Source organism: Bombina bombina, unplaced genomic scaffold, assembly GCF_027579735.1.
Source record: "Bombina bombina isolate aBomBom1 unplaced genomic scaffold, aBomBom1.pri scaffold_1667, whole genome shotgun sequence".
Classification (NCBI taxonomy): Eukaryota; Metazoa; Chordata; class Amphibia; order Anura; family Bombinatoridae; genus Bombina; species Bombina bombina.
Window position 1 is genome coordinate 19739 of NW_026513127.1, and position 26884 is coordinate 46622.

The 26884-nt window shown below is 40.7% G+C and overlaps 1 protein-coding gene across 1 annotated transcript; it reads right to left on the reverse strand.

The window, feature by feature from the left end:
- Positions 1 to 32: 32 nt before the first annotated feature.
- On the reverse strand, positions 33 to 26884 carry LOC128644720 (uncharacterized; the record flags this gene model as incomplete). Its single annotated transcript, XM_053697241.1, has 2 exons — positions 33 to 2527; positions 26024 to 26884. Coding segments are annotated over 2 exons (1973 nt in total), but the record flags the coding sequence as incomplete, so codon positions are not given.

Genomic DNA, 26884 nt, shown 5'->3' on the forward strand with positions numbered 1-26884 from the left:
TAGTATATATCAGCAATTAAAGGGAAAGTAAACACCTTGAGATTTATTTATTTATATATATATTTAGTTATGCATTAGGAAACAAATTTGTAATATATTTTCATTATTTATTTTGTCCCCTTTTCGTGGCATTTAGCTCTGAAAATTGTGTATTTTTAAAATTCTCAGAATTGGAAAAGCACCCTGCAGACTTCTCAAGGCTGACCTTGCTACATATCTCTCCCTAACTGACTTTAGCAGATAACTGCAAAACAATGTACTTAATACGAACATAATGAAAGTGACTAACCTTGTCGTCTATTGGCTCAAGTATGGATTGGCTACTCCAAATAAGGCAAAGGGTGGTGGAGTTTGGCTATTGAAAAACAGTTGCAGCAGACAAGATATAAATTTGTTTTAAAATGTTTAGACTTGGCTGAGATGTTTTTCTTCAGCAATCAACTTTAGACAGTGCTTTAAATTTGCATTGTTTTTCAGTCCAGAGACACACCCCTTGAAAAATGCTGAATACGTTTATCATGTCTCTTCTACTGTAGCCAATTAGGGAGAGCTATAAATGACTTCTTATATAGCGTGTTACAGGGTTAGAGTTTTAGAATCTGCAGGTTGCAACCCAGACTTTCTGGAGCAGTAACAAAAAGTTAAAGTATAGAAAACGCAGACAAGACGTGTTATTAAAGTGCAGTGCAAAAACATATTTTTTTTAGTACACATAATAAATTATAAAATGTTTCATAAAAAAAAAAAAAAAACTAAATATTTTCATTATTTTATAGTCATATTAACTGAGAAAATTGTGGGTTTTCCAATTCTGAGAATTATCAGTGAACTATGCAGACTACACAAGCCTCACCCTGCTACATATCTGTCTCCAATTGGCCTTAGTGGAAGTGGTAAGATAAGATACTTCAAAACAATGCAAGTTTTGCTCGTTATGCAACCTCTAATAAAACAAGTTCAAATTGGCCCCTTCAAAAAAAAAACGTGGTGGGGATAATTTAACCACTTAAAAATAACTGCAGGTGTTAATGTATGCAGAATGTTTTTACACCTGGTATGCCAATTTATTTCAAAAATACAGCTTTATTCCCATGTTGTTCTTTGTTGAAGAGATACCTAGGTAGGCATCTCGAGCACTACATGGCAGGAAAAAGTGCTCTCACAGATGGATGACATTCTTGCAAAACCACTGTCATATAGTGATCCAGACATCAGCTTATGTCCCTGCTTTTCAACAAAAGATACCAAAAGAACAAAGACAATTTACTTAGTTGTTTAAAATTGCATGCTCTATCCAAATCATAAAAGAAAAATGTTGGGTTTGATGTCCCTTTAAATAATATATGGATGAATTACACTGCGTTCAACATCTCTAATCTTTTGGGGGGGGGGTTGGACCTGCTATTCACGGTCCTCTAGCTTTGGTTGGACGGAGCACCAGATTGGTTCGTCTGGCTGTGATGCTGCGATCTAATAGGTGTGTTGTCCGGTAGCGTAGACGTTGTTATGTGGGCAAAAGTGCTTAGATGTTCTGAAACTCTCATTACATTATTATTTAAATTCCTTATTTCATGAACCAGATCATTGAGGATAGTGTTCTTGTGCATCAGGTGACATCCTATGTCTAGCTGGCTGTACTTAAGTTGCCGAATTTCCTCGTGTATCTGTGAGAGCCAAGTATTACTTGATTCATTTGATTGGTTTTCTCTAGGGTGAAACATCTGGTTGTATTTAAGTTGCCTGACTTCTTCGTGTATTTGCGTCAGCCACGTATTGAATGTCTCGTTAAATTGTGCTTGGCTCTCCCGGAGCTGAAACAATTCTTTGTTTCTGGCCCTGTTCAGCTGCTTCATTGCGTGTAGACATGACGACATGCTTTCTGTATAACTTTGGTCGAATGGTTTTACGTCTTCAGGTGTAGTATATGATGGTCCAGGTTCGGTTTCAGTAGGTTCACCTTCTCTTGGTGGATCAACGTCGCTGAAAGACCATTCTTCTTGTGGTGTTGAGTCCGATCCAGGGCTACTGAATGATGGTGAAAAGTGCATATGTGGACTCAATTTCACACGTATTATAGGTGGTATGGGACTTTGAGTGGAAGACGATGCCATACTGTACGCTGGTAACGTTCGTACAGGGGTTTGTGGTGGTGGTGGTGGCTCAGCGCTGTATGTAGTTTCTGGCCTATGTGTTATGCCCATCATTCGAAAAGACTGATTACTTCCATGGTTCATAAAGCTATATTGGGAAGGGATAGGTTCCTGGGTCATGGGATGGGGTGTGTTATATTCTTGAGTCTTCACCATCCCATGAAAAACCTTTTGAGGGGAGAATTGTGGACCCTTTGAGGTTGCAGCCCAACAAGATGTTTCTTTTAACTCCTGTGTAGGTTCAGAAACTAGGATAGCAGTTGTTGGTGATGGCAATTCAGGTGTCGCATATACTAAATCTGCTTGTGCACTCGCTTGGCTAAGTGCTGCTTCTGATTGAGGCTGAGCGCTGTCTGATGATTCCTCAACCGCAAGATCTGCAAGAAACAAATAGCTACAGTAAGTTACCACAATAAAAACTCTTTATATAAGCCACTGCCAACTCAGGCACAGTCTCTGGATGTAGTAACATGAAGCATATAGGCATATACTGAATGTGCCCCAGTATTGCAAAAACTGTCACTAAAACAGCTATAGCTTTCACTAGAAGTTTGTCTGCTAAAAAAAAAATAGAATGTCCCAAAAATAATAATATCAATGTAGACAAACTCCTATATATTTTAACAACCACTTTGTTTTTCTAGAGAAGTGAAATGCATTTTTACATCCAGGTATGGCCCACAGCACCCCCCGGTGTCACGGTTTTATGGGACTGGTCAAGCTCCACCCATGACTCATCCAGACATGCCCATAACCCTGCTGTTTGTGTATTACCTCGCCTCTCCTATGCACTGCTACGCCCACAAAATGGTGATGAGCAACTGCCCACAACTACTTTCAACTAGGTCATCCCGGAAAGCATCCAGCAAATGTTGAGAGGTATGAGATATCTGGAGGCTCACATCACCCATTATGTGAAGAAAATAGACTCTGCTCTTCTAAGGTGACATCTCATCAACTTCTTGGTTTACTTTTGGCAGACAGTGCGCTGCAGTTTCCGATACAATCCATTCTATTTCTCTGAACATAGAGGCTAATTCTCTAAAGCTCTCCATGCATGCGTAATTATCTAAAAGGATGCCATGAGGTCCTTTAAATGGTTCTAGGAGGGTAAATTTAATCTTGAAAGTTGAGATGAAACAGAGAAAGCAGAGAGAGAAAGAGCTGAAAGAAAGAGAGAAAGGAGAGAGATATGAAGAAGAGAGAGATGAAAGAGAGAGAGGGATGAAAGAGAGAAAGGATAGAGATGAAAGAGAGAGATGAAAGAGAGAAAGGATAGAGATGAAAGAGAGAGATGAAAGAAAGAAAAGATAGAGATGAAAGAGAGAGATTAAAGAGAGAAAGGATAGAGATGAAAGAGAGATGAAAGAGAGAAAGGATAGAGATGAAAGAGAGAGATGAGAGAGATGAAAGAGAGAGATGAAAGAGAGAGATGAGAGAGATGAAAGAGAGAAAGAATAGAGATGAAAGAGAGATGAAAGAGAGAAAGGATAGAGATGAAAGAGAGAGATGAGAGAGATGAAATAGAGAAAGGATAGAGATGAAAGAGAGAGATGAAAGAGAAAGGATAGAGATGAAAGAGAGAGATGAAAGAGAAAGGATAGAGATGAAAGAGAGAAAGGATAGAGATGAAAGAGAGAGATGAAAGAGAAAGGATAGAGATGAAAGAGAGAAAGGATAGAGATGAAAGAGAGAGATGAAAGAGATGAGAGAGATGAAAGGGAGAGATGAAAGAGAGAGATGAATGAGAGAAAGGATAGAGATGAAAGAGAGAGATGAAAGGGAGAGAAAGAGAGATGAAAGGGAGAGAAAGAGAGATGAAAGAGAGAGAGAGAGATGAAAGAGAGAGGGAGATGAAAGAGAGAGGGAGATGAAAGAGAGAGGGAGATGAAAGAGAGAGGGAGATGAAAGAGAGAGAGATGAAAGAGAGAGAGATAGATGAAAGAGAGAGAGAGATGAAAGAGAGAGAGAGACGAAAGAGAGAGATATGAAAGAGAGAGATGAAAGAGAGAGATGAAAGAGAGAAAGGATAGAGATGAAAGATAGAAGAGAACAAGAGAGGAGAGAAGAAGAGAGGAAAGAGATGAGAACTAAGAGATAGAGAAACCACTTTTAACCCCTTAAGGACCAAGGCCATTTTTCAATTTCTTTCCCTTAAAGGGCCATAATACCCAAATGTTTAAACACTTGAAAGTGATGCAGCATAGCTGTAAAAAGCTGATTAGAAAATATCACCTGAACATCTCTATGTAAAAAAGAAAGATATTTTACCTCAAAAGTTCCTCAGTAGCCACCTCCCATTGTAAAGGATTTCTAAGCAGCATATTAGTGTATCTGTCCTGGGACAACTGAAAGGATGAGCTTCGTGCACTCTCATATTATTTCACCAATCAGGTAAAGGAAGCTTACTATGAAATCTCATGAGAGTTAAGTCAAATCTCATGAGATCACAGTAAGAGTTCATGACCTCAGCACTGCTGATGCTGATTGGCTGCTGTTCATTTCTTCATTTTTTTAATTTTTTTACCTGCAGCTGGGAGCAGCTGAGTATAACTTTTTACACAGAACTTACTCTGCTGAGCTGAGGAATTGTGAGGTAAAATATCTTCCTTTTTTACATAGAGATGCTCAGGTGATATTTTCCTGTCAGCTTTTTACAGTTATACTGCATCAGTTTCAAGTGATTTAGCATATGAGTATTATGTCCCTTTAACTACATGAGTTAGTTATACTGCATCAGTTTCAAGTGATTTAGCATATGAGTATTATGTCCCTTTAAGGATCAGGGCTATTTTTACATTTCTGCGGTGTTTGTGTTTAGCTGTAATTTTCCTCTTACTCAATTACTGTACCCACACATATTATATACCGTTTTTCTCGCCACTAAATGGACTTTCTAAAGATACCATTATTTTCATCATATCTTATAATTTATTATTAAAAATATTATACAATATGAGGAAAAAATGGAAAAAAACACACTTTTTCTAACTTTGGCCCCCAAAATCTGTTACACATCTACAACCACCAAAAAACACCCATGGTAAATAGTTTCTACATTTTGTCCTGAGTTTAGAAATACCCAATGTTTACATGTTCTTTGCTTTTTACAAGTACAAGTAGCACTTGGCTATTTCCAAACCACTTTTTTTCAAAATTAGCGCTAGTTACATTAGAACACTGATATCTTTCAGGAATTCTTGAATATCCCTTGACGTGTATATATTTTTTTTTTTAGAAGACATCCCAAAGTATTGATCTAGGCCCATTTTGGTATATTTCAAGCGACCATTTCACCGCCAAATGCGATCAAATAAAAAAAATTGTTCACTTATTCACAAATTTTTTCACAAACTTTAGGTTTGTCACTGAAATTATTTACAAACAACTTGTGCAATTATGGCATATATGGTTGTAAATGCTTCTCTGGGATCCCCTTTGTTCAGAAATAACAGACATATATGGCTTTGGCGTTGCTTTTTGGTAATTAGAAGGCCGCTAAATACCACTGCGCACCACACGTGTATTATGCCCAGCAGTGAAGGGGTTAATTAGGGAGCATGTAGGGAACTTCTAGGGTTAATTTTAGCTTTAGTGTAGTGTAGTAGACACAGTATTGATCAAGGCCCATCTTGGTATATTTCATGCCACCATTTTACCGCCAAATGCCATCAAATTATAAAAATCGTAAAATTTTTCACAATTTTAGGTTTCTCACTGAAATTATTTACTAGCAGCTTGTGCAATTATGGCACACATGGTTGTAAATGCTTCTCTGGGATCCCCTTTGTTCAGAAATAGCAGACATATATGGCTTTGGAGTTTCTTTTTGGTAATTACAAGGCTGCAAAATGCCGCTGCGCATCACACGTGTATTTTGTCTAGCAGTGAAGGGGTTAATTAGGTAGCTTGTAGGGAGCTTGCAGGGTTAATTTTAGCTTTAGTGTAGAGATCAGCCTCCCACCTGAAACATCCCACCCCCTGATCCCTCCCAAACAGTTCTCTTCCCTCACCCCAAAATTGTCCCCGCCATCTTAAGTACTGGCAGAAAGTCTGCCAGTACTAAAATAAAAGCTCTCTTTTAATTTTTCCCCCAGCATATTTACATATGCTGCTGTGTAGGAGCCCCCCATAGCACCCAACCTCCCTGAGCCCCCCCACACAGCTCTCTAATCTCCCCCTCTCACTATTTGGTGCCATTTTGGGTACTGGCAGATGTCTGCCAGTACCCACTTTTCAAACTTTAGTGCATTTTTTTTTTTATATTTTTTTTTTCTGTAGTGTAGCTGGCCCCCCTCAATACCCCCCACCCCCCTCTCCCAGATCCTTTTTATAAATAAAAATTAAATCCCCATCACCCGCTCCCACCACTGATCACCTCCCGCTCCCACCACAACCGGACCGTTTATGTGCTAGATCGGGCGCGCACATGCGCGCGCGCGCACGCAGCCCCGCCCCCGTGCACGCGCCCGCACGCACCGGGACTGATTCCGGAACAAGATTCCCAGCGATGGGCCACCCACCCTCCTCCCTGTAACTGCTCCCACCCACCAACGATCGGCACAATCGCTGGCCGATGCAGAGAGGGCCACAGAGTGGCCCTCTCTGCATTGGTGTGCCAGAAAAGGTATTGCCATGATGCCTCAATATCGAGGCATCACGGCAATACCTTGAAAGCGGCTGGAAGCGATCAGGATCGCTTCCAGACGCTTTAAACACCTAGGTCGTACAGGGTACGTCGCTGGTCTTTAAAGACCAGGTTGTGTGCGACGTACCCTGTACGACTCGTGTCGTTAAGGGGTTAAAACCATCATCATCAAAATCTATAATAATCATGTTTTCTCAAGTGCTAGGATAATATCTGAGATCCTTGTTTGCTATGTTCGCTTGTAGAGATGTCTAGAACAGTGCTTGACAAATATGTTCAAAATCTAGGAGCCAGCCCAAAAATTAAGGAGCCAGGTATTTATCATGGTTTATGTATGCATATTTTATATATATTATATATATATATATATATATATATATATATACATACACACACACAAATATGTATTTACAGTACATCATTTAATTTGCCCTATTTTCCTCCATTTTTTCCTGTGTTTTTCTGCTGCCCTAGAAATGCTGGAATGCATTGGCAGATATAAATGAGCACCTACAGTGATCCAGCAGTCACTGTGTAGAATGTTGCATTCCATAATTTCTAGGGCAGTAACAAAATTGGAGGAAAACAGTGCAAATCAAATAATGAAAGTACATTGCAAAATTTAAAAAAAAAAAAAAAAAAAAAAAAAAAAAAAAAGGTGCAGAGGTGACTGAAGTTTAAAGGGACATAATACTCATATGCTAAATCACTTGAAACTGATGCAGTATAACTGTAAAAAGCTGACAGGAAAATATCACCTGAGCATCTCTATGTAAAAAAGGAAGATATTTTACCTCACAATTTCCTCAGCTCAGCAGAGTCAGTTCTGTGTAAAAAGTTATACTCAGCTGCTCCCAGCTGCAGGTAAAAAAATTAAAAAAAAATGAAGAAATGAACAGCAGCCAATCAGTATCAGCAGTGCTGAGGTCATGAACTCTTACTGTGATCTCATGAGATTTGACTTAACTCTCATGAGATTTCATAGTAAGCTTCCTTTACCTGATTGGTGAAATAATATGAGAGTGCACGATGCTAGTCCCTTCAGATGTCCCAGGACAAACACACTAAAATGCTGCTTAGAAATCCTTTACAATGGGATGTGGCTACTGAGGAACTTTTGAGGTAAAATATCTTTCTTTTTTACATAGAGATGTTCAGGTGATATTTTCTAATCAGCTTTTTACAGCTATGCTGCATCACTTTCAAGTGTTTAAACATTTGGGTATTATGGCCCTTTAATGAAAATATAATATATACCTGTCTTAGAAATGACAGGGTGGGCCGTGGACTCGTCATATCGTAAAAGAAATACATTTATCAGGTAAGCATAAATTTCCTTTTCTTTTACAAGATATGACGAGTACACGGATTTCATCCTTACTTGTGGGATACAATACCGAAGCTACAGGACACGGATGAAAGGGAGGGACAAGACAGGAACCTAAACAGAAGGCACCACTGCTTGAAGAACCTTTCTCCCAAAACCAGCCTCAGAAGAAGCAAAAGTATCAAATTTGTAAAATTTGGAAAAAGTATGAAGAGACAACCAAGTTGCAGCCTTGCAAATCTGTTCAACAGAACCATCGTTCTTAAATGCCCATGAGGAAGCCACAGCCCTAGTAGAATGAGCCGTAATTCTTTCAGGAGGCTGCTGTCCAGCAGTTTCATATGCCAGGCGGATGATACTCTTCAGCCAAAAAGAAAGAGAGGTAGCCGTAGCTTTCTGACCCCTACGCTTTCCAGAAAAACAATGAATAATCAAGATGATTGACGGAAATCCTTAGTCGCCTGCAAGTAAAACTTCAAGGCACGGACCACGTCCAAGTTATGCAACAGACGCTCCTTCTTAGAAGAAGGATTAGGACATAATGAAGGAACAACAATTTCCTGATTAATATTCTTATTTGAAACAACCTTAGGAAGGAACCCAGGTTTGGTAAGTAAAACCACCTTATCAGAATGAAAGATAAGATAAGGCGAGTCACAATGTAACGCTGAAAGCTCAGAAACTCTACGAGCAGAAGAAATAGCAACCAAAAATAAAACTTTCCAAGATAACAACTTAATATCTATGGAATGCATGGGTTCAAACGGAACCCCTTGAAGAACATTAAGAACTAAATTCAAACTCCAGGGTGGAGCAATTTGTCAAAACACAGGCTTAATTCTGGTTAGAGCCTGACAAAAAGACTGAACGTCTGGAACATCTGCCAAACGTTTGTGTAGTAAAATTGACAAAGCAGAGATTTGTCCCTTTAAGGAACTCGCTGGTAACCCTTTCTCCAATCCTTCTTGGAGAAAAGACAGAATCCTGGGAATCCTAACTCTACTCCATGAGTAGCCTTTGAATTCACACCAAAAAATATATTTACGCCATATCTTACGATAGATCTTTCTAGTGACAGGCTTACGTGCCTGAATCAAAGTATCAATGACCGAATCAGAGAACCCCCGCTTAGATAAAATCAAGCGTTCAATCTCCAAGCAGTCAGTTGCAGAGAAACTAGATTTGGGTGTTGGAAGGGTCTCTGAATGTGAAGGTCCTGCCTCAATGGAAACTTCCACGGCGGCAGAGAGGACATGTCCACTAGATCAACATACCAAGTCCTGCGAGGCCACGCAGGCGCGATTAGAATTACTGAAGCCCTCTCCTGTTTGATCCGAGCAATCACCCGGGGCAGGAGAGCAAACGGTGGAAACACATAAGCTAGATTGAATGACCAAGGCACTGCCAAGGCATCTATCAGTTAGGCCTGAGGATCCCTTGACCTGGATCCGTATCTTGGAAGCTTGGCATTCTGACGAGATGCCATCAGATCCAACTCCGGTCTGCCCCATCTGAGGATCAGAGTGGCAAAGACCTCCGGAAGGAGTTCCCACTCCCCCGGATGAAACGTCTATCTGCTTAAAAAGTCCGCTTCCCAGTTGTCCACTCCTGGGATGTAGATTGCTGACAGATAACAAGAGTGGGCCTCCGCCCACCGAATTATCTTGGATACTTCTGTCATCGCTAAGGAACTCCTTGTTCCTCCCTGATGATTGATGTAAGCCACAGTCGTGATGTTGTCCGACTGAAAGGGAATGAATTTGGCCGAAGCCAACTGAGGCCACGCCTGAAGCGCACTGAATATTGCTCTCAATTCCAGAATATTGATTGGAAGAAGTGACTCCGACTGAGTCCACAAACCCTGAGCCTTCAGGGAATTCCAGACTGCACCCCAACCTAGAAGGCTGGCGTCCGTCGTCACTATCACCCATGAGGGTCTGCGGAAGCATGTCCCTTGGGACAGATGATCCTGAGACAACCACCAAAGAAGAAAGTCTCTTGTCTCCTGATCCAGATCTATCTGAGGAGACAAATCTCCATTCCACTGTCTGAGCATGCTCAGCTGTAGTGGTCTGAGATGAAAACGAGCAAACGGAATGATGTCCATTGCCGCCACCATCAATCCAATTACCTCCATGCACTGGGCCACTGATGGCCGAGGATTGGACTGAAGGGCTCGGCATGTAATCAGAATCTTTAACTTTCTGACCTCTGTCAAGAAAATTTTCATGGATATGGAATCTATTAGAGTTCCCAGGAAGGGAACCTTGGTCTGTGGAATTAATTAACTCTTTTCTAGATTCACCTTCCACCCGTGAGTCCTCAGAAAGGACAGAACCATGTCTGTATGAGAAGGCCGCTGCAGTGGTAACTGGTACAATGCAGGCCGTTGGTTGTAAAAGGAAACCCTGATGAATAAACAATTTCTTTAGAAGACCCTCCAATTTCTTATCAATAGGGTCTTTAAAAGCACAACTGTCCTCAATAGGAATAGTTGTACGCTTAGCCAGGGTAGATATAGCTCCTTCCACCTTAGGGACTGTTTGCCAAGAGTCTCGAATAGTGTCAGATATGGGATACATTTTCTTGAAATTAGGAGAGGGTGAGAACGGGATACCCGGTCTGTTCCATTCCCTCTTAATAATCTTCGAGATTCTCTTAGGAACCAGAAAAACATCAGTGTAAGCAGGTACCTCTAAGTATTTTAGTTAGGTAAAGAAAAAGGGGATCCAATGGCACTACACATTCAATAAATAAAGACTTCTGTCCAATAATCGGATACTTGGGTATTTATTAACCACAATTCCGAGGTAGGTGCTGTGTATAAGAGAAGACAACAGTATTGGAGAGTTGTGGAGAATGAGAATTCTGCACAAGTATACACATATAGCATTGCTATATGTGTATACTTGTTGTGCAGAATTCTCATTCTCCACAACTCTCCAATACCTCTAAGTATTTGTCCATTTTACACAATTTCTCTGGTGGTACCACAATAGAGTCACAATCATCCAGAGTCGCTAAAACCTCCCGAAGTAACAGGCGGAGGTGTTCAAGCTTAAATCTAAAGGACATAACGTCCGAGTCCGTCTGAGGTAACGCACTTACCGAATCGGAAAGTTCCCCCTCAGACAGAAGTTCCCTGACCTACCAATTCAGATACCTGTGAGGGTACATCGGAAATAGCTAACAAAGCATCAGAGGACTCAGTATTCACATTGACTTCTGTCCTACTGCGTTTGCCCTGTAACACTGGCAACTTAGATAATACCTCTGTAAGGGTAGTTGACATAACTGCAGCCATATCCCGCAGAGTAAATGAATTAGAAGCGGTTGAAGAACCAGTCGTCGCTTGGGTGGGCGTTAAAGGTTGCGACGCTTGGGGAGAAGTTAGCGGTATACCATGATTCTCCTCAGACTGAGAATCATCCTTAGACACATTTTCTTTACATAAAATCTGTGCTTTACATTGTAAGGCCCTCTCAGTACACGAGGGACAAAAAGTCAGAGGGGGTCCACAGTGGCATCTAAACACATAGAACAAGGAGTTTCCTCCTCAGTGTCAGACATGTTAAACAGACTAGCAGAATTAACAATAGTCGTTCTTTGCTTAAAACATTGTGCTCTGAATTCAAATTATAGGCAAAAATGTTAATGCAAAAAACAAAATTTATGCTTACCTGATAAATTCCTTTCTCCTGTAGTGTAGTCAGTCCACGGGTTATCCATTACTTATGGGATTATAACTCCTCCCTAACAGGAAGTGCAAGAGGATCACCCAAGCAGAGCTGCTATATAGCTCCTCCCCTCTGCGTCATACCCAGTCATTCGACCGAAAACCAAACAAGAAAGGAGAAACTATAGGGTGCAGTGGTGACTGGAGTATAATTTAAAATTTAGACCTGCCATAAAAAACAGGGCGGGCCATGGACTGACTACACTACAGGAGAAAGGAATTTATCAGGTAAGCATAAATTTTGTTTTCTCCTGTTAAGTGTAGTCAGTCCACGGGTCATCCATTACTTATGGGATACCAATACCAAAGCTAAAAGTACACGGATGACGGGAGGGAAAGGCAGGATCTTTACACGGAAGGAACCACTGCCTGAAGAACCTTTCTCCCAAAAACAGCCTCCGAAGAAGCAAAAGTGTCAAATTTGTAAAATTTGGAAAAAGTGTGAAGTGAAGACCAAGTCGCAGCCTTGCAAATCTGTTCAACAGAGGCCTCATTTTTAAAGGCCCAAGTGGAAGCCACAGCTCTGGTAGAATGAGCTGTAATTCTTTCAGGAGGCTGCTGTCCAGCAGTCTCATAGGCTAAACGTATTATGCTACGAAGCCAGAAGGAGAGAGAGGTAGCCGAAGCCTTTTGACCTCTCCTCTGTCCAGAATAAACGACAAACAGGGAAGAAGTTTGTCGAAAATCTTTAGTTGCCTGCAAATAAAATTTCAGGGCACGGACAACGTCCAGATTGTGCAGAAGTCGTTCCTTCTTTGAGGAAGGGTTAGGGCACAATGATGGAACAACAATCTCTTGATTGATATTCTTGTTAGTGACTACCTTAGGTAAGAACCCAGGTTTAGTACGCAGAACTACCTTGTCTGAATGGAAAATCAGATAAGGAGAATCACAATGTAAGGCCGATAACTCCGAGACTCTTCGAGCCGAGGAAATAGCCATTAAAAACAGAACTTTCCAAGATAACAGCTTGATATCAATGGAATGAAGGGGTTCAAACGGAACACCCTGTAAAACGTTAAGAACTAAGTTTAAGCTCCATGGCGGAGCAACAGTTTTGCTGAGATCTGTCCCTTTAACGAACTAGCGGATAAACCCTTTTCTAAACCTTCTTGTAGAAAAGACAATATCCTAGGAATCCTAACCTTACTCCATGAGTAACTCTTGGATTCGCACCAATGCAAGTATTTGCGCCATATTTTATGGTAAATTTTCCTGGTAACAGGCTTCCTAGCCTGTATTAAGGTATCAATCACTGACTCCGAGAATCCACGCTTTGATAGAATCAAGCGTTCAATCTCCATGCAGTCAGCCTCAGAGAAATTAGATTTGGATGTTTGAAAGGACCCTGAACCAGAAGGTCCTGTCTCAGAGGTAGAGACCATGGCGGACAGGACGACATGTCCACTAGGTCTGCATACCAGGTCCTGCGTGGCCACGCAGGCGCTATTAGAATCACCGATGCTCTCTCCTGTTTGATCCTGGCAATCAATCGAGGAAGCATCGGGAAGGGTGGAAACACATAAGCCATGTTGAAGGCCCAAGGTGCTGTTAGAGCATCTATCAGAACCGCTCCCGGGTCCCTGGACCTGGATCCGTAACAAGGAAGTTTGGCGTTCTGGCGAGACGCCATGAGATCCAGATCTGGTTTGCCCCAACGCCGAAGTATTTGGGCAAAGACCTCCGGATGAAGTTCCCACTCCCCCGGATGAAAAGTCTGGCGACTTAGAAAATCCGCCTCCCAGTTCTCCACGCCTGGGATGTGGATCGCTGATAGGTGGCAAGAGTGAGACTCTGCCCAGTGAATTATCTTTGAGACTTCCATCATCGCTAGGGAACTCCTTGTCCCTCCCTGATGGTTGATGTAAGCCACAGTAGTGATGTTGTCCGACTGAAACCTGATAAACCTCATAGTTGCTAACTGAGGCCAAGCCAGAAGGGCATTGAAAACTGCTCTTAATTCCAGAATATTTATGGGAAGGAGACTCTCCTCCTGAGTCCATGATCCCTGAGTCTTCAGGGAATTCCAGACAGCGCCCCAACCTAGCAGGCTGGCGTCTGTTGTTACAATCGTCCAATCTGGCCTGCTGAAGGGCATCCCCTTGGACAGATGTGGCCGAGAGAGCCACCATAGAAGAGAATTTCTGGTCTCTTGATCCAGATTCAGCATAGGGGACAAATCTGAGTAATCCCCATTCCACTGACTTAGCATGCACAATTGCAGTGGTCTGAGATGCAGGCGTGCAAAGGGTACTATGTCCATTGCCGCTACCATTAAGCCGATTACCTCCATGCATTGAGCCACTGACGGGTGTGGAATGGAATGAAGGACACGGCAAGCATTTAGAAGTTTTGTTAACCTGTCCTCTGTCAGGTAAATTTTCATTTCTACAGAATCTATAAGAGTCCCTAAGAAGGGAACTCTTGTGAGTGGCAATAGAGAACTCTTTTCTTCGTTCACTTTCCACCCATGTGACCTTAGAAATGCCAGTACTAACTCTGTATGAGACTTGGCAGTTTGGAAACTTGACGCTTGTATCAGAATGTCGTCTAGGTACGGAGCTACCGATATTCCTCGCGGTCTTAGTACCGCCAGAAGAGAACCCAGAACCTTTGTAAAGATTCTTGGAGCAGTAGCTAACCCGAAGGGAAGAGCTACAAACTGGTAATGCCTGTCTAGGAAGGCAAACCTTAGGTACCGGTAATGATCTTTGTGAATCGGTATGTGAAGGTAGGCATCCTTTAAATCCACTGTGGTCATGTACTGACCCTTTTGGATCATGGGTAAGATTGTCCGAATAGTTTCCATTTTGAACGATGGAACTCTTAGGAATTTGTTTAGGATCTTTAAATCCAAGATTGGTCTGAAGGTTCCTTCTTTCTTGGGAACCACAAACAGATTTGAGTAAAACCCTTGTCCGTGTTCCGACCGCGGAACCGGGTGGATCACTCCCATTAGTAAAAGATCTTGTACACAGCGTAGAAACGCCTCTTTCTTTATCTGGTTTGCTGACAACCTTGAAAGATGAAATCTCCCTTTTGGAGGAGAAGCTTTGAAGTCCAGAAGATATCCCTGAGATATGATCTCTAACGCCCAGGGATCCTGGACATCTCTTGCCCAAGCCTGGGCGAAGAGAGAAAGTCTGCCCCCTACTAGATCCGTTTCCGGATTGGGGGCCCTCACTTCATGCTGTCTTAGGGGCAGCAGCAGGTTTTCTGGCCTGCTTGCCCTTGTTCCAGGTCTGGTTAGGTTTCCAGCCCTGTCTGTAGCGAGCAACAGTTCCTTCCTGTTTTGGAGCGGAGGAAGTTGATGCTGCTCCTGCCTTGAAGTTGTGAAAGGCACGAAAATTAGGCCCTTACCTCCAGTAATGTCAGCGATAATTTCTTTCAAACCGGGCACGAATAATGTTTGCCCTTTGAAAGGTATGTTAAGCAATTTAGATTTAGAAGTCACATCGGCTGACCAGGATTTTAGCCACAGCGCTCTGCGCGCCTGAATGGCGAATCCGGAATTCTTAGCCGTAAGCTTAGTTAAATGTACTACGGCATCAGAAATAAATGAATTAGCTAGCTTAAGGACTCTAAGCTTGTCTATAATTTCATCCAATGGAACTGAGCTAATGGTCTCTTCTAGAGACTCAAACCAGAATGCCGCCGCAGCCGTGACAGGCGCAATGCATGCGAGGGGTTGTAATATAAAACCTTGTTGAGTAAACATTTTCTTAAGGTAACCCTCTAACTTTTTATCCATTGGATCTGAAAAGGCACAGCTATCCTCCACCGGGATAGTGGTACGCTTAGCCAGAGTAGAAACTGCTCCCTCCACCTTAGGGACCGTCTGCCATAAGTCCCGTGTGGTGGCGTCTATTGGAAACATTTTTCTAAATATAGGAGGGGGGGGAAAGGGTACACCGGGCCTATCCCACTCCTTGGTAATAATCTCTGTAAGCCTCTTAGGTATAGGAAAAACGTCAGTACACGCCGGTACCGCATAGTATCTATCCAGCCTACATAATTTCTCTGGGATTGCAACCGTGTTACAATCATTCAGAGCCGCTAATACCTCCCCTAATAATACACGGAGGTTCTCAAGCTTAAATTTAAAATTTGAAATGTCTGAGTCCAGTTTATTTGGATCAGATCCGTCACCCACAGAATGAAGCTCTCCGTCTTCATGTTCTGCCAATTGTGACGCAGTATCAGACATGGCTCTAACATTATCAGCGTACTCTGTTCTCACCCCAGAGTGGTCGCGTTTATCTCTAAGTTCTGGCAATTTAGATAAAACTTCAGTCATAACATTAGCCATGTCTTGTAAAGTGATTTGTAATGGCCGCCCTGATGTACTTGGCGCCACAATATCACGCACCTCCTGAGCGGGAGATGCAGGTACTGACACGTGAGGAGAGTTAGTCGGCATAACTTTCCCCTCGTTGTCTGGTGAAATTTTCTTAACATGTACAGATTGGCTTTTATTTAAAGTAGCATCAATGCAATTAGTACACAAATTTCTATTGGGCTCCACATTGGCCTTTGAACATATTGCACAAAGAGATTCCTCTGTGTCAGACATGTTTAAACAAACTAGCAATTAGCCTAGCAAGCTTGGAAAATACTTTTCAAATAAATTTACAAGCAATATAAAAAACGTTACTGTGCCTTTAAGAAGCACCCAAAAACTGTCACAGTTGAAATAACAATGAACCGGATTAGTTATAGAAACCAAATTTTCACAGTAAATGCATTAAGTTAGCAAAGGATTGCACCCTCTAGCAGCAAATGGATGATTAAACCCTTAATACCAAAAAACGAATAACAATTGAAAATATAAACGTTTTTATCACAGTCAAAGCACAGTCTCACAGGTCTGCTGTAAGTGATTACCTCCCTCAAAACTAGTTTTGGAGACCCCTGAGCTCTGTAGAGACGTCCTGGATCATGCAGGGAGAAAAAGGCAGACTGTGACTGAATTTCTACTGCGCAATAAAGCGCCAAAATAGGCCCCTCCCACTCATAATACAACAGTGGGGAAGCTCAGTAAACTGATTTAATTCATAACAAACGACAGCCATGTGGAAAATAATGCCCATAAAATTTTCACCAAGTACCTCAGAGAAATAAACGATTAACATGCCAGTAAACGTTTTTTAAATATAAATTATGAAATGTTATTAAAAAGCCTGCTGCTAGCCGCTCTCACTGCAGAATAGGCTAAAAGTTATATGTATACAGTATTTTCTTAGTGAAGTGCCATTCCCCAGAAATACTTCAGTGTAAACATACATACATATCAGCCTGATACCAGTTGCTACTACTGCATTTAAGGCTGTAATTACATTACATCGGCATTAGCAGTATTTTCTCAGTCAATTCCATTCCTTAGAAAATAATATACTGCAACATACCTCCTTGCAGGTGAACCTGCCCGCTGTCCCCTGTTCTGAAGTTACCTCGCTCCTCAGAATGGCCGAGAACAGCAAATGGATCTTAGTTACGTCCGCTAAGATCATACACAAAACTCAGGTAGATTCTTCTTCTAATGCTGCCTGAGAAAAAAACAACACACTCCGGTGCCGTTTAAAATAAACTTTTGATTGAAGAAATAAAAACTAAGTTTAACAACCACAGTCCTCTCACACGTCCTATCTATTAGTTAGGTGCAAGAGAATGACTGGGTATGACGTAGAGGGGAGGAGCTATATAGCAGCTCTGCTTGGGTGATCCTCTTGCACTTTCTGTTAGGGAGGAGTTATAATCCCATAAGTAATGGATGACCCGTGGACTGACTACACTTAACAGGAGAAAAACTGTACTGTGCCTTTAAATTTTAAAAGCGCAACTATTTTTCTGATATCTTCAAAAAACGTGTTTGTGGCAATACAAATTAGTTTAATGTGCCCAAAATACTCTATCAATATTCCATCCACTTGCTGAGATATGTAAGAAACAATATAATATCGATTTTAACAGTTCTTTATTTATTAACTTTAATTAGGCCCCTGCACCACAGCTGTGGCGCCTACCTTCCCCCGGAATACACTGCTGTTGTCTGATAAGCTTTAAAGACCCTTCGAAGGCCGAGACAACTTAGGCCCCACCGGAGCCCCAGATTCTGCTTCTTATGCGATCCGGATGATACTGCGCGTCCTGAGCGTGCGAAAATAGGCCCCGCCCACCGTGGGCGTAACTCTAACCTGACTAAGACCCGCATGGGTCGCAAGTAAAAACAAACATGTCGATCCACTGAAAAAATTAAGCCATGTGCCCTCTTATATACACTGAAACATCGTAACACTGTACTCCCTCAGGCCAGTGATAAAATTAACAGCCCTTAAACAAAACCGCAGCTCCCAGCGTCCAGCCCTTGAATAAGTCTCAAAGATATATTTACATACTTTGGCAATCAGTATAAAGGGATTCCAGGTACACCATTTCCTTACATATAGTGCATACTGCTTACCCCTCCCCATATAGGGAAAAATGTCAGCCTGTTCTGATGCATCAAGTCTCCCCAGAAACAAAAGACTGAACATACCTCAATGCTGCTTGTAGCAAGACACCATTCTCCACACTGAAGATTTTTCTTACACTACCTTCAGCTGCGCTGTGGGAACCATCATGGATCTTAGATAATGTTTGCTAAGATCATCAACATCAGGGCAGAAAAATAAAATGTCTCCACTCCTTTTGGGAAGTAATAGACTGACGATTTCTCCCTGAGAAAAATAGTACTCACTGGCACCATTTTAAAATAAAAAACTTCTTGATTGAAGAATCTAAACTAATACCTCACTTTACCTCTTCCTATCACTAACACAGGCAAAGAGAATGACTGGAGGTGGAGGGAAGGGAGGAGCTATATATACAGCTCTGCTGTGGTGCTCCTTGCCACTTCCTGCTAGCAGGAGGTTAAATCCCACAAGGATGAAATCCGTGGACTCATCATATCTTGTAAAAGAAAATTGTGCAGAACAAAGTTTGTTAGTTTTTTAAAACACACATTTGTAAAAAAAAATAATAATAATTTTAAACAAACTTTGCATTGTATTTTCACTTTGTTCCTCCTGTGTTTTTTTCACTGCCCTAGAAATGATGGCATGCAACATTCTACACAGTGATTGCTGCATCACGGCAGGGGCTCATGCATATCTGGCAATGCATTGGAGGAACAATAGGGCAAATCAAATAAAGTGCACTGCAAAGTTAGTTTTGTTTTTTAAACACACAATGGTGAATGGGTTTTTTTGGGGGGTTTTTAAACAAACTTTGCAGAGTACTTTCATTATTTGATTTGCCTAATTTTACTGTGTTTTTTCCCCACTGCCCTAGAAATGCTGGAATGTATTGGCAGATATACACAAACTCCTGCAGTGATGCAGCAATCACCGTGTAGAATGTTGCATTCCATCATTTGGTAGCGAAAAAACACAGGAAAAATTGCAGGAAAAGAAGGCAAATCAAATTATGAAAATGCAATGTTAAATGTGCAAGAACAGGGCTTATACCAACATATTACTGCCCATGATATTTGTGTGCAAGAATGTTGTAAGGTCAGGTATTGGAATTAGGGTGGCAGCTCTGATATTTATCATTGTTGTGAACAAATCACAGCTTCTATATAACTCTGGGGTTTGTCCAGCCCTGTTAACGGTTGTGTTATTGTAAATGGGAGCAATGTTACATTGGCTGTGCCATTCCTCTTAACATTTCAAGTGGTCTAAATGAGACATCTGCACTACTGACATGACTTGCTCTATTTGCTGCTTGCACAGTAAGATGGCATCCCCTGCAACAAGCACTCTGCTTGATTCACATAAATGTGCGTTTCCTTTCTCTCAAAAATGAAATAAATGCAGAAGATAGTGGTGAAGAAGGGCAGTTGAAAAGTATGGTCAGCTTTACATCCAGATTAATTCTTTATTTATGGGGGTTCTGTTTGTTTACTTGTGTCAGCTGCACTAACCATAATCCTGCTAGGTATATGATGATAACGGGAAGTGAGAACGCTCTTCTAATTGAGATAATAGACATGGTCTTGCACCAGTGACTTGGAGCCAGCATGAGGAGGACTGAGGGAGTGCTTGGGTGGAGAGGTGGGTCTCTGCAAAGTCCCTTTAGGGGCACAATAATATTTTTAGCTTCATTTCACAACTCTCTATGGATTAATCTTAATGATTAATGCTGATTTGGATCCTTTTTGTTACTGCTATTTCCTGGAGAACACACAGTGGGTGTAGATGCTGCTATCTGAATCCTTTTAGGACAGCGTAGACATTCTGTTTGTATTTAGTGCAACTCATCAACTTTACATAGACAGCTCTGCAAAGATTACTCCAATAACAGAACTCTACATAGTCTAGCCAGACAGAATTCCTCTGCAGATAAAGTCTATCAGAATGTCTTCTAGATAAAGGGTCACAGAGCAACCTAGTGAAGGGATCCTTACATAGAATCAGATTTTGATGGTAAATAAGCACCATAAGCGCAACAAGTATAACCATAGTTAAGTTATAAGATTAATCAATCCATAGGTTAGCCTTATGCTTATCCAAACTATTCTTGAAGTCCCCCATATTGTCTGTCTTTACAACCAATGGAAGTTCATTCCATGAATCAACCACCCTTTCTGTGAAGAAGCTTCTGCAATTTACTCCTGAACACTTCAGCCTGAGATCATGACCCCCTGTTCTGATGTGGATCTTTTTATGAGCATGGCCCTTATTTTCTGTAATCTATACACATTAAGGTCGTTATTTTTAAGATTTATTATTAAGATCATTAAGATTCCATTTAAGTGGCCCTATTTTGTACTTATTCCAGATTATTTATATCTTTTTTGGAAATATGGACTCCAAAACTCTATACTCAAGATGAGGCCTACCCAGTGATCTGTAAATCTGAACCTTAACTATGTCTGTTTCAAATAGCTCTAGCCATACAACCAAGCTTTTCATGGCTTTACTTGCTGCAATACTACATTCCTTAACAAATTTCAAACCATCCAGAAAAATAATTCTTAAGTCCTGTCCCTCTTTTGTAAGTCAGTAAGTCTATACTTAAACCAGCATTCTTAACACTTCACAATTTTTGAGTCTAGACCAAGGCAGCACAGTTAATTAATTAGTTTGTTGAGTGGGACGGTGTCAAATGCTTTGCCGAAATCTTGATATGCAACATCTACTGCCCCCCCCCCCTTTAGTTATATAGTCAAGGAAGTCAATTAGATCGGTCTGACATGATCTCCCTGAAGTAAGCCCATGCAAGTTTTGTCTGTCTTTATGTAAGTCATAAATTTTCTTTTAAGAGTTTACATTAATTTCCCTACTATTAAAGTTGAACTTACTGGCCCGTAGTTACCAGTCTTTCCTATTGTTTTTTTTTTTGGAGCAATTCTCCAATCATCTCCTATAGTGATTGAATAAATAGACAAGCTAATGGGGCAGCTAGTTCCTTTAAAACTCTTGTATTAATAGGATCTGGACCCACATACCTTTTTACTTTTATTTTAATGAATGCCGAATAAAACTTCATCTCATCTCAACCTCTGTAAAAACCAAAAAGATTAGTGAAAGTCCATTTCCAAAGGCACCGCTTAAGAGACAGTAAACACCTTGTAGTTACAAGGCATTTCTGTTGTGTTGCTATAGAGTAATATATCAGCCAAGTCTACACATTTTAAAACAAATCTTTTGGTTACTGCAACTGTTTTTCAATAGCCAAACTCCACCCACTATTTGCCTTTTTTGTAGGAGCCAATCCAGGCTTTAGTCTGCAGACAACAAGGCTAATCACTGTCATAAACTTAATATAAAGTGCATTGTTTTGTACTTATCTGTTAAAGCCAGTTAGGGACAGATATGTAGTAGATTCAGCCTTGAGAAGTCAGCTGGTGCATTTCCAGATATGAGAACTGAAAAATCCATAATTTTCAGAACTAAGTTATATGAAAAAGGGGCAAAATAAATAATGTCATAAGGTAAATTTGTTTTATAAAATATAACTAAACCTTTTGTATTAAAAAAAAAAATAACAAGGTACTTACTGTCCCCTTTAATGGATTTGATCTATCTTCACAATCTTTTGTCAGGACAAAACAGAAGTAATCTTTGAGACAATTTGCTTATCTCCTTACACCACTCTACAGTCAACTGTTTTGAGTCTTACTACCCCTCCCTTTTTACTGATATATCTAAAGAAGTTTCCCTCAGAATTTTTTACTTCTGCGTGACTTCTAACCTTCATAATCATCTATTTAGCCTATTTGTGTTGTAGTCTCCATATTTAATTCATGTAATTAGTTTTATATCATCATCTGACTAAGTTTGTATTTTTTTATAAGCTATCTTTTCTTGTCTTGACAACATGTGCTACTTCTCTGGAAACCCATACTGGTTTCCTTTTACTTTAACAGACACGCCCTTCTACAGTTAGCAGTTGTATCTAAAACAACAACATTCAAATATTCCCAGTGTTCTTGTGCTCATATAATAAAAGTTTACCATTTTAAATAGCTGTTTAGGTATTTTCCCATGTACAAAAAAAAAAAAAAAAAACATCAGTCTTCCTAAAACTTTTGTTTTAGAGTAGTTGCACATGAATACTTAACCATACCAATTGGTTATCACTAGACCCTACGTTTTTACCCAGACATATATATATATATATATATATATATATATATATATATATATATGCTAGTAAATGTTATACATATATATATTTGACTCTATCTGATCTAGCAATAGGTACCTCCTAGTATTTATATGACAAAGTTCCCCACAGCTACAATCTTACCCTTTATGGCCATTTTAGTTTTTATTCTATCAATAGTAATCATGTTATAAAGGCATATATACAACCCCTACACCAAATTGCTTTCCACGTTATCATTGGTTCCTACAAGAAACCTCTATATTTTTTTCCTACTCTGTACTAATATTAAACTAATACCCATCCTCAAAAAACAACTCTTGATCCAGCCTTTCCCTCCAACTACCAAGCTATTTACCTACTCACTCATGCCTTTAAACTTCTAAAAAGGCTAGTATATAAACGTCTATCACATTTCCTTACATCAGAATCCCTCCTTGATCCTTTGTCAACAACACTCCACAGAGACTAGAGTAATTAAAATTATTTACCACAACATTTAAAGGCCATTTCTCTCTTGTTATCCTTCTCAATCTGTTTACAGCCTTTGATACTGTTGACCACCACATCACTTGCTCAAACTCTCCAACGTTTTGGTGACACAGCCCTTTTATGATTCTCCTCCTATTCCTTTAACTGTAACTTTAGTGTATCCTTCTCTGGCACATCTTTTGTCCCTTTACCCACTATCTGTCCGGGTGCCACAGCTAGTTCATGGCTTTGTTCTTTATCCCCTTGTCTTTTTAGTCTACACATCATCCTAAGGTTCCTAATTAACGTCCAATGGGTTTCCATATCATTTGTATGCTGCCTACCTCTGCACCAGATCTATGCCCCTCCATGTAAACACGTCACTAAATGTCTAATATTTTAGTCTGTATGTCCTCTAACTACCTAAAGTTAAATATCTACCTAAAACTGAGCTCTTTCATTTCCCCCCTTCTTCCAAGATCCCTATCCTCCAAATCTCAAGGACTGCAGGTAATGGCATCATTCCAACCCCTAATGCACCGTAGTCTTGACTTGCAACTTTCTTCTCACCTAATATCCAATCCTTTGCCAATTCCTGCCACTTCCACCTTAAAAAACATCTCAAAAACGTGCTGCTTCCTTACACACAATACAACTGAGATTTTAATCCACACCGTCATCATATCCCGCCTTGACTATTGCATCTCCATCCTCTCTGGTCTCCTAAAGTGCAGTTTATACAGTCTATAATATATACCTCTGCCAGGCGGGTGTTAACTTAGATTAGCTCCTCATCTGTTGCACTGGCTTTCTCTAGCCTCCAGAATAAAATTCAAAATACTGAACCTAACTTTCAAGATCCTTAATAACAGTACAACCTCCTATATCTCTGCCCTTGTCTGTAGCCATTCCCCTCCCCTCTGCCCAAGACCTATGTATCGCCTTTTCTCGTTACCTCCTAGCATTCCTGTCTATAGGACTTCTCCAGATTAGTCTCAATCTTGTGGAACTCTGCTCAACTTTACAAGACTCACCATAAGCTTTCCATGTTTCAAGAACTCCGTAAAAAAACTCTGTATGTGTCCCTGAACAGTTATCTACACTAATCTTTTATTACCCCAGATTCTCTCCTTCCATCATCTGTTCCTGTGGCACCCCCTTAGTTTAAAAGTTCATTAACCAAGCTGTCCTGTAATTCACCTTCATGCAAATTGATCTACACCAGTTAACAACTCACAATCAGAACCTTCTACCTATTTATCTATTATTACTTATTATCTATGTTACCATTGTATACACTTGTGCAGCACTGAATAATTAGTTTCAGATAAATCACTCAGAACAAATATTCTGAAAAAAATTGAAATTCATGTGCTGCAGTATTTGGTGTTTGGTTCATTAAAAACGAACCGAACACTGAACGCTGCAGGTGGCACAGTGTCATTTGTACGATACTAACCTATAACGCCAAAAAATTGTGATATTTAAATAAAACAAAACACATTTTGTTTAGAAGAAAGCTTTCCAAAAAAAAGATATCAAGAGAACTAACCAAAATTGATCATTATATGTAAATTGAAAAGTTGTTTTAAATGGTTTTCTCTAGCTGAGCCATGAAAGAAAATGTTTAGAATTTCATGTCCCTTAAATAATATTTTTTACATCTGTTCTTAAAGGGACAGTAAACCTAGCAAACAATGTTATATAATTCTGTACATAGTGCAGAATTATATAACATTAGCTTACCGCCATGTTTCGAAAGCAAAGGGTTATATAGATATTTTGCAACGAAAACAAAACGCCGCTCCTGGCTCTACTGAGCGGGTCTGTTTTCTTCTCCTAACCGCATCTGGGCACGCTGTCTAATCACAGCCGGCACCAATAACACTATTAAACTCAATGTAGCTCGCTCCCGCTACCAGACCAGAGCGGGAGCAAGCTACATTGAGTTTAATAGCGCGATCGGGCGTGCTGTGACTAGACAGCGTGCCTGCAATGCACTTAGGAGAGGAAAACAGACCCATTCAGTAGACCCAGGAGCGGCGTTCTGTTTTCGTTGCAAAATATCTATATAACCCTTTGCTTTAGAAACATGGCGGAAAGCTAATGTTATATAATTCTGCACTATGTGCAGAATTATATAACATTATTTGCTAGGTTTACTGTTCCTTTAACCCCTTTCTGACAGCTGACATACCTTGTACATTGGCTGTCATTTTTAAAACTAAGGCGTTAATTTGTGCGGGTCACACCGCCAGCAGCGAGATCTAGCTATAGCCGAATGCCTCCTAGAGTGAGGCGTGCAGTTAAAGAGCGGCGGCAAGACTTGCACCATCCTCAGGCTAGGATCAAAATATGCAAATAAAACACAAATATTGTGTTCATAATAAAATTGATTTTTATTTGATTTGTCACATATTGAGGAACTTAAAGTGAATGTAAAGTTTCATAAAAATACTATTAAAAACAGGGACACTTTCATTCATTAAACATTGGAGCGTTTTTTTTTTTTTTTTTTTAAATACTTACCTTTTTCTGCAGCAACCCGGACCGGCGATCCTGCTGTAAATATCATCTCAATGACGAAATCGGCTTCCTCCAATCATGGAGTGGCCTCACAAGATGGACACTCCGGGATGCACGCCATGATTGGAGGAAGCCGGTTTCGTCATTGCTGAGGTAAGTACAGAGGAACTGTGGGCAGGGGTTCACCGTTCCGGGTTTGCTAAAGAAAAAGGTAAGTATTGAAAAATAACGCTGCAATGTAAAGTTTAATGAATGAAAGTGTCCCTGTTTTTAATAGTATTTTTAAAAACCGGGCACTCATTCATTCAACTTTATATTCACTTTAAAGGGAGATGAAACCCAAACTTTTCCTTGCATGATTCAGATAGAGAATACAATATTAAAGATCAAAGTGTGCTTCATTCTCTCCATACACTCACATATGTCTAAATAACTGCAGTCTGCATATAACACTAGGGCTCTGTGCAGGGAACAATTACTGTAGGGCCTTGTGAGTATCGGGGCTATTTGCTTACCGGGGGCTTGTATTGTGGATGTGTCCCAAGCAGTCCCCTCTTTTGCAGGCGTAGTATGTCTTAAATGCCTACGTAACATCTCTTCCCAAGAGTTGAATCTGAAGTCCCCCCGAGGACCGCCACCTTTGGAGTGCATTTCTCTCTCTAACATCTTCTGCCGGACTATTCTCTTACAGTCTTGGTATCGCTTCTTGCAAACCTCTACAGACCTCTTGCAAATTCCTACGTTGCTGACAGCGGCACCAACCTGTTTCCACAACGCCTTTTTATAAGACGCCGATCCTTTCATTTTCCTAATACTGAATAATTCCCCTGCCCTTTCCAGGATGGACCTAATTAGCACCTCGTTCTCCTTGTGTGTGAACCTGAGCCCCCTTTGTCTCTCATCCTCATCGTTTGGTTCTGGACCACGGCCTTGGTTACCCAACTTTGTCCGGCTAAGCTCATGAGCTCTCCCTCGTCCTCTGATACTTCGCTTCCTTCTGACCGACTGGCCAGACATTATCTGTGACCCTGAACCCAATATACCAGTGTCTAAGATCCTTGCTGTTTCTGGTCTCTGTTGAAGACCCGCTTTCCCAAAAGGACGGTAGCGTACAGCAGCTGGAGCCAATGAAGAGGAAGTTTTATTAGCCAACTTCACCCCCCTGGAACATTGATAAGGAGAATAATGGACACCCTGCAAGGTTGAAGTTGAACAGAAAGGTTCTGATGCTTCCTGTGCAGGAAAAGACCTTCCAACTGGTGTCCGTGGTGGAACCGTAGAAGGTCCGTACATTAAATTTGTTGATGTGCCTGAATGGTCATGTGCTATCCCTGATTGACGGCGGTTACTGCTATATGATACCTCCGTTTTTATAG